Source organism: Arachis hypogaea, chromosome 8 (genome assembly GCF_003086295.3).
Source record: "Arachis hypogaea cultivar Tifrunner chromosome 8, arahy.Tifrunner.gnm2.J5K5, whole genome shotgun sequence".
In the NCBI taxonomy this organism is placed as follows: domain Eukaryota; kingdom Viridiplantae; phylum Streptophyta; class Magnoliopsida; order Fabales; family Fabaceae; genus Arachis; species Arachis hypogaea.
Genome location: NC_092043.1, coordinates 25,552,415 through 25,566,207, shown reverse-complemented (window position 1 = coordinate 25,566,207; position 13,793 = coordinate 25,552,415). Strand labels below are relative to the sequence as shown.

The 13,793-nt window shown below is 39.8% G+C and overlaps 2 protein-coding genes across 2 annotated transcripts; one reads left to right on the top strand and one right to left on the bottom strand.

The window, feature by feature from the left end:
• The first annotated feature begins 8,651 nt into the window (after positions 1-8,651).
• LOC112706554 (threonine synthase, chloroplastic) lies at positions 8,652-10,962 on the top strand. Its single transcript, XM_025757923.3, has 2 exons — positions 8,652-9,416; positions 9,554-10,962. The coding sequence occupies exons 1-2, from the start codon at positions 8,802-8,804 to the stop codon at positions 10,493-10,495; spliced, it is 1,557 nt and encodes a 518-aa protein (XP_025613708.1). The 5' UTR covers positions 8,652-8,801; the 3' UTR covers positions 10,496-10,962.
• A 535-nt stretch (positions 10,963-11,497) lies between these two features.
• Positions 11,498-13,544, bottom strand: LOC112706553 (uncharacterized). The gene has a single exon (XM_025757922.3). It carries the CDS (start codon positions 13,299-13,301, stop codon positions 11,652-11,654), a length of 1,650 nt encoding a protein of 549 aa, XP_025613707.1. The 5' UTR covers positions 13,302-13,544; the 3' UTR covers positions 11,498-11,651.
• Between the last annotated feature and the right edge of the window lie 249 nt (positions 13,545-13,793).

Here is a 13,793-nt window from a genome sequence, read left to right as displayed (position 1 = left end):
CATGAGAGTCCTCTGTCAAGCTACTGACATTAAAGAAGCGCTTGTTGGGAGGCAACCCAATGTTATATTTTATCTATTTTCTTTTGTTATTTTATGTTTTCTGTAGGTTGATGATCATGAGAAGTCAAAAAATCAATTGAAAAAGCAAAAACAGAAAGAAAAACAGGAAGAAAAACAGCACACCCTGGAGGAAGAACCTACTGGCGTTTAAACGCCAGTAAGGCTAGCAGATGGGCGTTTAACGCCCAGTCTGGCACCATTCTGGGCGTTTAACGCCAGAAAGGGGCACCAGACTGGCGTTAAACGCCAGAAAAGGGCACCAGCCCGGCGTTTAACGCCAGAATTGGCTCAAAACGCATTTTTGCATAACATTTGGTGCAGGGATGACTTTTCCTTGACACCTCAGGATCTGTGGACCCCACAGGATCCCCACCTACCCCACCACTCTCTCTCTTCTTCACCCATTCACCAATCACCTCAACACCTCTTCCCCAAAAACCCTTCACCTATCAAATCCCATCTTTCTCTTCACCACTCACATCTATCCTTCATAAAACCCCACCTACCTCACCCTTCAAATTCAAACTACTTTCCCTCCCAAACCCACCCATACATGACCGAACCATGACCCCTCCACTCCTATATAAACCCATCTTCACTCCTTCATTTTCACACAACCTAAACACCACTTCTCCCCCTTTTTGGCCGAACACAACGCCATTCCCTTCTTTCTCATTTCTTCTTCTTCTACTCTCTTCTTTCTTCTTTTGCTCGAGGACGAGCAAACCTTTTAAGTTTGGTGTGGTAAAAGCATTGCTTTTTGTTTTTCCATAACCATTTATGGCATCCAAGGCCGGAGAAACCTCTAGAAAGAGGAAAGGGAAGGCAAAAGCTTCTACCTCCGAGTCATGGGAGATTGAGAGATTCATCTCAAGGGTGCATCAAGACCACTTCTATGAAGTTGTGGCCTTGAAGAAGGTGATCCCCGAGGTCCCTTTCAAACTCAAAAAGAGTGAATATCCGGAGATCCGACATGAGATCCGAAGAAGAGGTTGGGAAGTTCTTACCAACCCCATTCAACAAGTCGGAATCTTAATAGTTCAAGAGTTCTATGCCAATGCATGGATCACCAAGAACCATGATCAAAGTGTGAACCCGGATCCAAAGAATTGGCTTACTATGGTTCGGGGGAAATACTTGGATTTTAGTCCGGAAAATGTAAGGTTGGCATTCAACTTGCCCATGATGCAAGGAGATGAACATTCTTACACTAGAAGGGTCAACTTTGATCAAAGGTTGGACCAAGTCCTCACAGACATATGTGAAGAGGGCACCCAATGGAAGAGAGATTCAAGAGGAAAGCCAGTTCAATTGAGAAGGCATGACCTCAAGCCCGTGGCTAGAGGATGGTTGGAGTTTATCCAACGCTCAATCATTCCCACTAGCAACCGGTCCGAAGTTACTATAGACCGGGCTATCATGATTCATAGCATCATGATTGGAGAAGAAGTAGAAGTTCATGAGGTTATAGCTCAAGAACTTTATAAGGTGGCGGACAAGTCCTCTACCTTGGCAAGGTTAGCCTTTCCTCATCTCATTTGTCACCTCTGTTATTCAGTTGAAGTTGACATAGAGGAAGACATCCCCATTGATGAGGACAAGCCCATCACTAAGAAGAGGATGGAGCAAACAAGAGACCCCTCTCATCATCAAGTCCCTGAGATGCCTCAAGGGATGCACTTTCCTCCACAAGACTATTGGGAGCAACTAAACACCTCCCTAGGAGAATTGAGTTCCAACATGGGACAACTAAGGGTGGAGCACCAAGAACATTCCATTCTCCTCCATGAAATTAGAGAAGATCAAAGAATCATGAGAGAGGAGCAACAAAGACAAGGAAGAGACATTGAGGAGCTCAAGCACTCCATAGGATCTTCAAGAGGAAGAACAAGCCGCCATCACTAAGGTGGACCCGTTCTTTAATTTCCTTGTTCTTTATTTTCTGTTTTTCAAATTTTAGTGCTTATGTTTATCTATGTTTGTGTCTTGTGATCATTAGTGTCTTAGTGTCTATGCCTTAAAGTTATGAATGTCCTATGAATCCATCACCTTTCTTAAATGAAAAATGTTCTTAATTGAAAAAGAAAAGAATTGCATGAATTTTGAATTTTATAACAGTTTAATTATTTTGATGTGGTGGCAATGCTTTTGTTTTCTGAATGTATGCTTAAACAGTGCATATACCTTTTGAATTTGTGGTTCATGAATGTTGGCTCTTGAAAGAATGATGAAAAAGGAGAAATGTTACTGAGGATCTGAAAAATCATTAAAATGATTCTTGAAGCAAGAAAAAGCAGTGAATACAAAAAAAAAGAGAAGGAGAAAAACGAAAAAAAAAAGAGAAAAAGAAAAACGAAAAAAAAGAGAAGAAAGAAAAAGAAAGAAAAAGAAAGAAATAAAGTTGTGATCCAAGGCAAAAAGAGTGTGCTTAAGAACCCTGGACACATCTAGTTGGGGACTCTAGCAAAGCTGAGTCACAATCTGAAAAGGTTCACCCAATTATGTGTCTGTGGCATGTATGTATCCGGTGGTAATACTGGAAGACAGAGTGCTTTGGGCCACGGCCAAGACTCAATAAGTAGCTGTATTCAAGAATCATCATACTTAACTAGGAGAATCAATGACACTATCTGGATTCTGAGTTCCTAAAGAAGCCAATCATTCTGAATTTCAAAGGATAGAGTGAGATGCCAAAACTGTTCAGAGGCAAAAAGCTAAAAGCCCCACTCATCTAATTAATACTGATCTTCGTAGATGTTTTTGGAATTCATTGCATATTCTCTTCTTTTTATCTTATTTGATTTTCAGTTGCTTGAGGACAAGCAACAATTTAAGTTTGGTGTTGTAATGAGCAGATAATTTGTACGCTTTTTGGCATTGTTTTTAGTATGTTTTTAGTATGATCTAGTTAGTTTTTAGTATATTTTTATTAGTTTTTAGTTAAAATTCACTTTTCTGGACTTTACTATAAGTTTGTGTGTTTTTCTGTGATTTCAGGTATTTTCTGGCTGAAATTGAGGGACCTGAGCAAAAATCTGATTCAGAGACTAAAAAGGACTGCAGATGCTGTTGGATTCTGACCTCCCTGCACTCGAAGTGAATTTTCTGGAGTTACAGAAGCCCAATTGGCACGCTCTCAATGGCGTTGGAAAGTAGACATTCTGGGCTTTCCAGCAATATATGATAGTCCATACTTTGTCCAAGATTTGATGGTCCAAACCGGCGTTCAAAGTCACCCTCAGAATTCCCAGCGTTAAACGCCGGAACTGGCACAAGGATGGGAGGTAAACGCCCAAACTGGCATAAAAGCTGGCGTTTAACTCCAAGAAGAGTCTCTACACGAAAATGCTTCAATGCTCAGCCCAAGCACACACCAAGTGGGCCCGGAAGTGGATTTTTATGTCATTTACTCATCTCTGTACACCCTAGGCTACTAGTTCTCTATATATAGGACCTTTTACTATTGTATTTTCATCTTCTGATCTTTGGAATCTTTTGATCTTTAGATCTTTTGATCATTGGGAGGCTGGCCATTCGGCCATGCCTAGACCTTGTTCTTATGTATTTTCAACGGTGGAGTTTCTACACACCATAGATTAAGGTGTGGAGCTCTGCTGTACCTCGAGTATTAATGCAATTACTATTGTTCTTCTATTCAATTCCGCTTGTTCTTGTTCTAAGATACCACTTGTTCTTTAACTTGATGAATGTGATGATCCGTGACACTCATCATCATTCTCACCTATGAACGTATGCCTGACAACCACCTCTGTTCTACCTTAGATTGGGTGGATATCTCTTGGATTCCTGATACACGATGCATGGTTGATCGCCTGACAACCGAGTGCTCGCCTGACAACCGAGCCAGCCATTCCGTGAGATCAGAGTCTTCGTGGTATAGGCCAGAACTAATGGCGGCATTCAAGAGAATCCGGAAGGTCTAACCTTGTCTGTGGTATTCTGAGTAGGATTCAATGATTGAATGACTGTGACGAGCTTCAAACTCCTGAGGGCGGGGCGTTAGTGACAGACGCAAAAGAATCACTGGATTCTATTCCGGCCTGATTGAGAACCGACAGATGGATAGTCGTGCCGTGACAGGGTGCGTTGAACATTTCCACTGAGAGGATGGGAGGTAGCCACTGACAACGGTGAAACCTTTGCATAAGCTTGCCATGGAAAGGAGTAAGAAGGATTGGATGAAGACAGTAGGAAAGCAGAGAGACGGAAGGGACAAGCATCTTCATACGCTTATCTGAAATTCCCACCAATGAATTACATAAGTATCTCTATCTTTATCTTTATGTTTTATTCATCATTCATATCCATTTGAGTTTGCCTGACTAAGATTTACAATGTGACCATAGCTTGCTTCATACCAACAATCTCTGTGGGATCGACCCTTACTCGCGTAAGGTTTATTACTTGGACGACCCAGTACACTTGCTGGTTAGTTGTGCGAAGTTGTGTTTATGCCATGGTATTGAACATCAAGTTTTTGGGTTCATCACCGGGGATTATTTGAGTTGTGAAAAGTATTGATCACAATTTCGTGCACCAGTTTCATCACAGACAAGATTCACATAATTTTCATCATATGTGATAAGAACATCTTCATAAACAATAGCACCAGTTTCTTTATCACTATCTTTACCTTTGTCTTCGTTTCTTCCCCTTGATTGTTCTCTTTTCAAGAACCTACAATACCTCTTGATATGCCCCAGCTTGCCACAATGGTGACAAATGAACTCCTTTCTTGGCTTGTACTTTCCTCTTGACTTGCTTCGACTCTCTGACCTGTCAGAACTGTGAGGTTTTCTACTTTGACTTCTCCCCCATGACTCTGAAACAAGTGCTTCTGACTGGGAGGAGGCATTAGTCAAACCTCGCTCTCTTCTTCTGGCTTCTTCATTCAACATGCTCTCTTTAACCATTGCTAACGTCAACTTTCCTTTTGGAGTTGAGTTAGTCAGTGTCACAACCAGAACTTTCCAACTATCAGGCAAAGAGCTCAACAACAACAAGGCTTGCAACTCATCATTCAAAGTGATTTTATTATTTGTCAGTTGGTTCACCGTCTCTTGAAAAATGCTCAAGTGCTCCGACATTGATTTACCTTCAACATACTTCATATTGACAAGCTTTCTAATCAAGAATGCTTTGTTTTGCACATTCTTTCTCTCATATAACTCCTTCAATTTCTTCCACATCTTCTCAGCATTCGTTTCGGTGTCAACATGTGGATACACGCTAAGATCAAGCCATTGCCTAATCAAAGCAACTGCCTTCCGATTCAGCTTCTTCCATTCAGCATCAGATTTAGTACCTTTGGATTTATCTCCCTCTACAGGATTATACAAGTCCTTGCTATACAACATATCTTCCATGAGAGTCTTTCAAATTGAATAATTTTGGGGATTTAATTTGACCATATTTGGTCCATGAGTATTTTCCTCCATTTAATCAGCACAGAGATAACCAACCAAAGCTCTAGATACCACTTTGTTGGGCCAACCGTGGGGAGCTCTCGACCATCGGGGAGACTTCGGGGAGGAATCAAGCGAGAGAACATAAGGTTTTGAGTTGGATGTAGTGTCTTCTCATCTTATTTTCTCTCGCTTGATTTCTCCCCGAAGTCTCCCCGATGGTCGAGAGTTCCCCACGATTGGCCCAACATTTGGGAAGGTGAACAGGTATGGAATGAAACAATATTGTTTTTCATTTATAATTCCAACAAGATTGTGAAATTAATTTGATGCCATACACATGCATACCTACCTTTTAATTAGTTAATTTCAGAATCTTGTAAATCTAAGGAAAGTGGATCTAGATGGTTCGTCAAGCCTAATGGAGCTCCCAGATTTATCAAAAGCTTCAAATCTTAGAGAACTGATTATCTTTGGTTGCAAGAGTCTGCGTCAAGTTCCTCCGTCTGCTGTATCTTCCCAGAAGCTGGAATACCTGAACATGGGCGACTGTGAGAGCCTTGAGTCCATAGCAGAGCTTCCAGCATCGGTTGTGTGCGTAATTGCTCGCGACTGCCGCTCGCTACACACTGTATCTGTATCTGCTTTGGATTCTGTGGCTGAAGAGGCAATCCAGCAGCAGCAATTTGAGGATATGTCCTTCAATTTCACCAACTGCAACAAGTTGGAAGGGACTGCAAGAAACAGAATCACGGAACATGCCTATGGAAGACTAAAGCGAGCACTAGCAGCAGCACCTACATGTGCTACAACACCATGGCGGTTTAAGGAGGATACGGGTAAGTTTCTTTCTGTGTGGAACCACTGGCACAATCATCCCAAGTTAAGTGTGTTATCAGGTGCAGACGCGGGATGGTTCAGATATATAAACCCAGAAAGAGGGGCCGTTACTCTAGATGTTGCCCCAGGTGATAGCTTGTTGGGATTCATCTTTTATGTCATGTTCTCTGCATTCTATGGGATTCACCAAGTGTACGGAACTGAACTGTCACATTACTCATATAAGTATTGCGTTAAAGTGATGAATGGCCCAAGTTTCAGCTATGACGGGAATTGGCTGCGAGGCGAGAATATGTCGCTTGACGGTAACAGTTTTTGGTACGACGGGCAATGCTGCATTGACATGATCAAGGTAATGGAAGAAAGCACCGACATTAATAACAGTATTCAACTCGTGGTTTTACTCCAGTTCTTCTATCATCGTCTTGATCCTACTGTGGAAGATAAACTATTAGAAAATCCCTATTGGGGTATGCACCCAGTGTACGCCTCAGATGTTCGAAACTGACATTTTGGTGTTATAATGACTCACTTATATATTCTTATGAGCACAAGTGCTGAGCAAAAACATAAAATAATTAAAAAATATCATTCAATCATTATTGTTTAAGCAAAAGTGTTTGATATTGTCAACCAGTTATAATTAAAATAGTATAATTTCTCCATCTTTATCTAAAAATTTCAGAGATAAATTTTATACTTTTATTTGATATATTATACTGTTTAGATTATATTGAATAAATTTTTAAAATTTACATTTGAAATCCAATGCTATCTTATGGTCTGATATAAATAGAGCTTAATTTCTAATCTCTTATTTTCATTTGATAAGTGTTTCGCTTGATTTTTATTATATTTTGATATAGGTGTTGATTTATGTTTGTATCAGAAATCTTAATTTAAGAGCAGATATAATTTTTCTAAAAAAATAAACTTTGTTTGGAACTTATCAATAGTAATATCGGGAATGAGTTGTCAAATAATGTAATAATGAAATTCTTAAGTTAACCATAATATATAAGTCAAAGACTAAACAAGAATAATAATTAAGATAAGATCAAATAAATTTGACTAAATACTGCTTATAAATCTGTAATAAGAATAAACAAGTTGAACATGAACATGAATATGAACGAAATAACAATATACTAGAAAAGAACATAAAGAAAATAACAACAGTAGAAAATAATTGATTTCAAACACTCACTTATACTGTATTCTATAATATTTTTTGTCATGGTGACAAAGAATCTTACAGAGATTTTAATATGACTTGAGATGTTTTATTGAAATCCTTTTGAATGTCTTTGACACTCTTATTTATAGAGAAAAATTTATATTGCCTTGAGTAGTTTTGGCCTCTTCTCCCACGTTTTTGTTTTTACTTAATCTCCAAGTTTAATCGTCCATATTTTATCATAATAATAGTCAAATAATAGTTTTCACATTTTTTTCCATCAATTATATTTTTCACATGTTATTACTTATTAGGCTTATTCAATCTAATATTCATTTTCGATTCTAGCTAAATTGTGTCAATCAAAAATCATATTTTATATTGTTATTAACTACGGTCAAAACAATTATACTGCATCAAACTTTTGTGCTAACAATAAGATAATGCCAACAGTTTATATCTGATTGAATATGATAATTATAAGTTTATAACTTTAAACACCTTTAAAATCTAAGAATAAAATCTAAAAATAAACAAAAAACATTTTAAGAGTTTAATTTTAAAAATATATTGATTTATAAAATTGTTTAATATTTTAATTATATTTATTTTTTTAGATAATTATTCGTATTATTAATATAAAAATAATTATTTTTATTGATTTAAAGTATAAAACTGATTTACTCGTATATTAAAATTGAATTATATCTTAATTTAAAACTTGAAAATTATTATTTTAAATAATCATACTATGGTCTTGTTTGAATGAGTTTTTAAAAAAAAATATTTTTTTTAGTTATCTTTTTTTAAAGGAGTTTATAAAAAATTTAAAGTAATTTTATGTTTGGGTATTTTATGAAAAAAGATTTTTTTATTTATTAATTATATTTGAATATAATAATATAAAAATAATTTTTTATTTATTTATTACCTGAAAAAAAATTTTAAGAAAAAAAATCTTTTAAAAAAAATAAATTATAGTTTCATAAAAAAAATATTTTTTTAATTTTTAGTGTTTTTATTTTTATTACTAAAAATTTGTCAAACATATTAAATAATAAAATTTTTTTTTTTTTTATTAAAAAAATATTATTTTATCAAAATAATGATACCCAAACAACCAATATAAATACTAAGTAGTCAAGTGCAGTTGGCAAAACACAAAGAAGAAACGACAGTGTGAAAGGCAAGTTGGCAGTGATCCAGTGAAAGTGGAATCGCGGCGGCGGATCGCAAACAGTATTTAAAGTATTTAGATTCAGAGCTGCTTTCTCATCTTTCACGCTCTAAATCCCTCCATGGCTGCTGCTTCTTCTACCTCCCTCTTCCACGCATCTTCCCCTTTTCCCCTCAAAACTCACCAACCCCCCAGGCCCAAGCCCACCCACTTCCCTATCAAGGCCCAATCCCAGCCCACCACTCCTCTCACCTCCCCCAAGCAGCGCCGCCCTGCCGACGAGAACATCCGCGACGAAGCCCGTCGCAACAACATCACCCACGACAACCTCTTCTCAGCCTGCTACGTCCCCTTCAACGCCGACCCTTCCTCCACGGAGTCCTACTCCCTCGATGAGATCGTTTACCGCTCTCAATCCGGCGGCCTCCTCGACGTCCAGCACGACATGGCCGCCCTCAAGAAGTTCGACGGCGAGTACTGGCGCAACCTCTTCGATTCCCGCGTCGGCCGCACCACCTGGCCCTACGGCTCCGGCGTCTGGTCCAAGAAGGAGTGGGTGCTCCCCGAGATCGACAGCGATGACATCGTCAGTGCCTTTGAGGGAAACTCCAATCTCTTCTGGGCCGAGCGTTTCGGCAAACAGTTCCTCGGCATGAACGATCTCTGGGTCAAGCACTGCGGCATCAGCCACACCGGAAGCTTCAAGGATCTCGGCATGACCGTTCTCGTTAGCCAGGTATTCATAATCATATTCCCGTTAGGGTTCTTAGATACTTAGTTATCAAACTGTTATAGAGTTAGTTACACAATTAGCATTGCTTATTCTGCAACCTGTAATGTTATTTGGGACTGATTTTGAGTGTTTAATACAAGGTGAACCGCTTGAGGAAGATGAATAGACCTGTGGTTGGTGTTGGTTGTGCCTCAACTGGAGACACCTCTGCTGCTTTGTCTGCTTACTGCGCTTCTGCGGGGATCCCTTCCATTGTGTTCTTGCCTGCTAACAGGATCTCCATTGCGCAGTTGGTGCAGCCGATTGCAAATGGTGCTTTCGTTCTGAGTATTGACACCGATTTTGATGGTTGTATGCAGCTGATTAGGGAGGTTACGGCCGAGCTGCCGATATATTTGGCGAATTCTTTGAACAGTTTGAGGCTTGAGGGGCAGAAGACTGCTGCTATTGAGATTCTGCAGCAGTTTGATTGGCAGGTCCCTGATTGGGTCATTGTCCCCGGTGGCAACCTTGGCAATATTTATGCTTTTTACAAAGGGTTTCATATGTGTAAAGAGTTGGGGCTTGTGGATAAGATTCCCAGGCTCGTTTGTGCGCAGGCTGCGAATGCCAATCCTTTGTATTTGTACTTCAAGTCAGGGTGGAAAGATTTTAAGGCGGTGAAGGCTAATACTACCTTTGCATCTGCCATACAAATTGGGGACCCTGTTTCAATTGACAGAGCTGTTTATGCCTTGAAGAACTCGAATGGGATTGTTGAGGAGGCAACTGAGGAGGAGTTGATGGATGCCATGGCTCAAGCAGACTCCACTGGCATGTTTATTTGCCCTCACACTGGAGTGGCTTTGACTGCATTGTTTAAGTTGAGGAATAGTGGGGTTATAAAGCCTACCGATAGGACTGTGGTGGTGAGCACGGCTCATGGGTTGAAGTTCACTCAGTCCAAAATCGATTATCATTCCAAGGATATCAAGGAGATGGCTTGCAGATATGCTAACCCGCCGGTGCAAGTGAAGGCGGACTTTGGCTCTGTTATGGATGTGTTGAAGAAGTATTTGCTGAGTAAGGCTCCAAAGCATTAGGTCAGCATTGCAAGTTTTGGTCCTGTTTCCCTTCTTCATTGCTGCTTATTTCCTTTAGGCACTCCAATCTATTGTCTTTTTTGTTAGCTTTAAGTATTATAACTTGCATTCTGTATACTGCTCTATGGTAGAATATGCTTACTGATTTTGTTGTAGACTATTTATTTGTTGAGCATGTTTAGCTCTCCCGCACAAATGAGTTTGATAAAGCGAGGAATGCGCCCTCTTTGGTTTGTTACTGGGTTATGAAATCCCATTCATGTTATGCTCTAACCAAAGTGTAGGAGCTACCTTACAACTCTGCAATCAAAGGACGATTCTTCAGTTGTAATTTTTGCTACAGACTTGAGGCCAAATTACTTCTGTTATTTTTGCTTTTGCAGTTGTTGAGTGTTTAACTGTTTATAGAGTTGAAGGAAAGTTGAAAGTTTTACATTTTTATGGAATTGGAACAAATTGGAACTGCATGATATGCTTTATATTTGTTGGTACTGTATTGTTAGCTTCATTCAATAAATTTACCCCACTGGATCATAATTTGGATTGAAGTTTCCAATCCTATTCATCTCAAGAATTCTTGAACCTTGGGACAAAAGAATCTCGCTTTAGTCTTTGAAGATACTCCCTCCCTTCTCTCTCTATTCTGTAGACTGAAGTTATTTTACTGAAAAGTTTCTCAAAAAGATAGAGTACAGATTAATCCAGCAGTAACAAGTAGTTTTCCCCCTTTCTGAAAAGTTTCTTTGTAACATTTTTTCTTCATAATCCTCTTTTCTAAAAGTTTTGTACTGGCCACATTTGAGTTCCTCAAAACATAAGGAAGGAATTTTGAGTGCAAAAGCAGTACCCACAACACCGTTCTCTTTATGCTTATATTGTTAGACAACTGTTACCTTTTAGGCTTTATGCAATAGAGAATCTTAGTCACAGGTCACCACATTTTCATGCTTTTTTAAGGAAAACTAAGATCAAATTAAAAAGGGATAAAATGCAAGAGATCTATTGCAAAGGAAATAAAACTCTCGTTCTTCTATACTGTGTGGTATACTATACGAACTTGATCTCAATTGGTACATGATAACAATTTACTGTAACAAAAAAGAAATGAACAAACGAATACAAAGAACAAAACAATCTGATAAACAAAGACAAAATCTCAATTTCGTAACTTCAACTTGGGTCCATTTCTTTCCAAATATGTTGAAGGTCCAAGATTGGATCTCCCTATCCCCTGCTTCTCCCTGGTGGAGTTGATCTTCTCCATCCTCAAACCAGCTCTGAATGTTTCAATGAAGGTACCAGCTTTGGTATCAACATCAGGGCTGGGATAGAACAACATTATTTCAGGTTCTAAATCCCCACCTTGTGGAGAAGGACTATTATCATTATTCCATTGACTTGCCTCACTGCTTGGTGAATCCACAGCATCTTCATCCAAATCTGGCGAACCACTACTTGAACTACTAATGCTATCTACTCTAACATAGTCACCCTGCACCAGGAACTTCCACGCCGGCAGTTTAAATGGCGGCGGAGGTGGCGGTGGAGGTATTGGCAGCAAGGGTGACTCGTTACCAGTAATAACGTTTTCTTCCAAAGCTGAGATATTCTCTTTAAGGTGGGGATTAACATTAGCCTTTGCCACAACCACCTGCGGTTTGGTTCTTGATGATGAAACATCTGAGTGACCCTTTTTATGTTTGCTTTTCTTAGAGAAAAGATTCTGAAAAACCGAAGGCGGTGGTGGCATAGGTGGTGGTGGTGGTGGTTGTCGTGGAGGCAGAGTAGGAGGAGGTTCAGAATTCAGAATGCTCTCGAAATTCTCGAAGCTGCGCTGCCTTTGTTTCTTCCTATTTTTTCCCTTCAAAGACGTGAAGAACTCCTTAGTTGCACTCCCTCTCTTGTTCTTATTGTGCACCGCAGGAAGTGGCGGAGGTGGTGGCGGTGAGTGTCGTTGTCTTATGCTTTCAACTCCTGGTTCTTTATACTTCGGCTGCTCAATCACCCGGGAATGTCTTGGACGATCTTTACTGGGTAACGGTGGTGGTGCCGGCGGCGGCGATGGTGCAACCGCTGCTGGTACCGGCGGCGATGGTGGAACCGCTGCTGGTACCGGCGGCGAGCTGGGGACTTTGGTCGTACGAACTTCAAAGGTGTCAACTTCAATGTTCTTAATGATCCCCTGCTCTTCTTTTTGTTCTTCTCCGGCAGCCGGTCTTGACGGCCTGCGACGGAGTTCTCGGTTCTCGTTGTGGTCGATGCCCACCTCGCGGTAACCTCTAACGTGGGTATCATCGTAAAATCTCCATCGTTCTTCGGCGGCGATCCACGACTCTTGGCGGAGATCAGGGTAGGAGTTGAAACTCCTCAACCTGTTATAAGAGGGTGTTCTCTCAGAGTATTCATACCAATGCATTGGTGTTTCTGGGTTTTGTTTAGCATAGTCTTGTGATTGCGTTGCTTCAATGAAGGTTTGATCTTGATAGGAGGAGGAACGTGGGGTGTCGTTGGTGGTGGTGGTGTTATTCTTGCTGAGGAAGCCACATAGTATGGCAAAGAGAACCAGAACAAAGTTGAGTGAATCCCAGCTTTTCTTCACTGATTGGGGTTTAAGAATGTGTGAACTGAAAGAATGTAATGTAGGTGCTATGATTAAGATGAATGCAGTTGCAGCCACCAGAAGGATGATGAGAACCGCCCCGGAGCTGAATATCATGGAGTATGAACGGCGGAGGTGGCGGCTGCGGTGGCTGGCGGCGCCACTTTGGAGCCAGAAGGGTGTGTCGTCCACTACTTCATCCATCATGGTGGAAAAAGTTGAACTTTCTCTGTAATTGCTAAATGGTTTTTCTATGTTGGCCTTTTTATATGTGTTTCTTTGAGTGATGTCTTGTGCTTTTGTGTGTGTTTGTGAATATTTTGGTTTACTTATATTGTGGATGAATTGATGTGATTGGTGGAGATGTGTAGGGATGTTGAAATGTGTAATAATAAATAAATAAATAAATAAAATAATGGCAATTCAGTGTTGGCTGTCTTGGAAGAATGACAGTTAGATGGAAAACAATGGTGGTATTTGCATTGCTGCTAAACCATGTGCATCCCCAAATTGAAGCTTGTATGTGTTGTGCTTGCTTGACTTGGCCCCCAATATTATTTCATCATTCTTGCAAGGGACTAATCATTGCCCTACCCTAATTCATGCCATGAATTTTGTTACTCAATTATTCATCAAACACCATCCAATCTCATGTTAAAAGAGAAGGAAATAGAAATTTCTTTGATGAACAAAAATTTA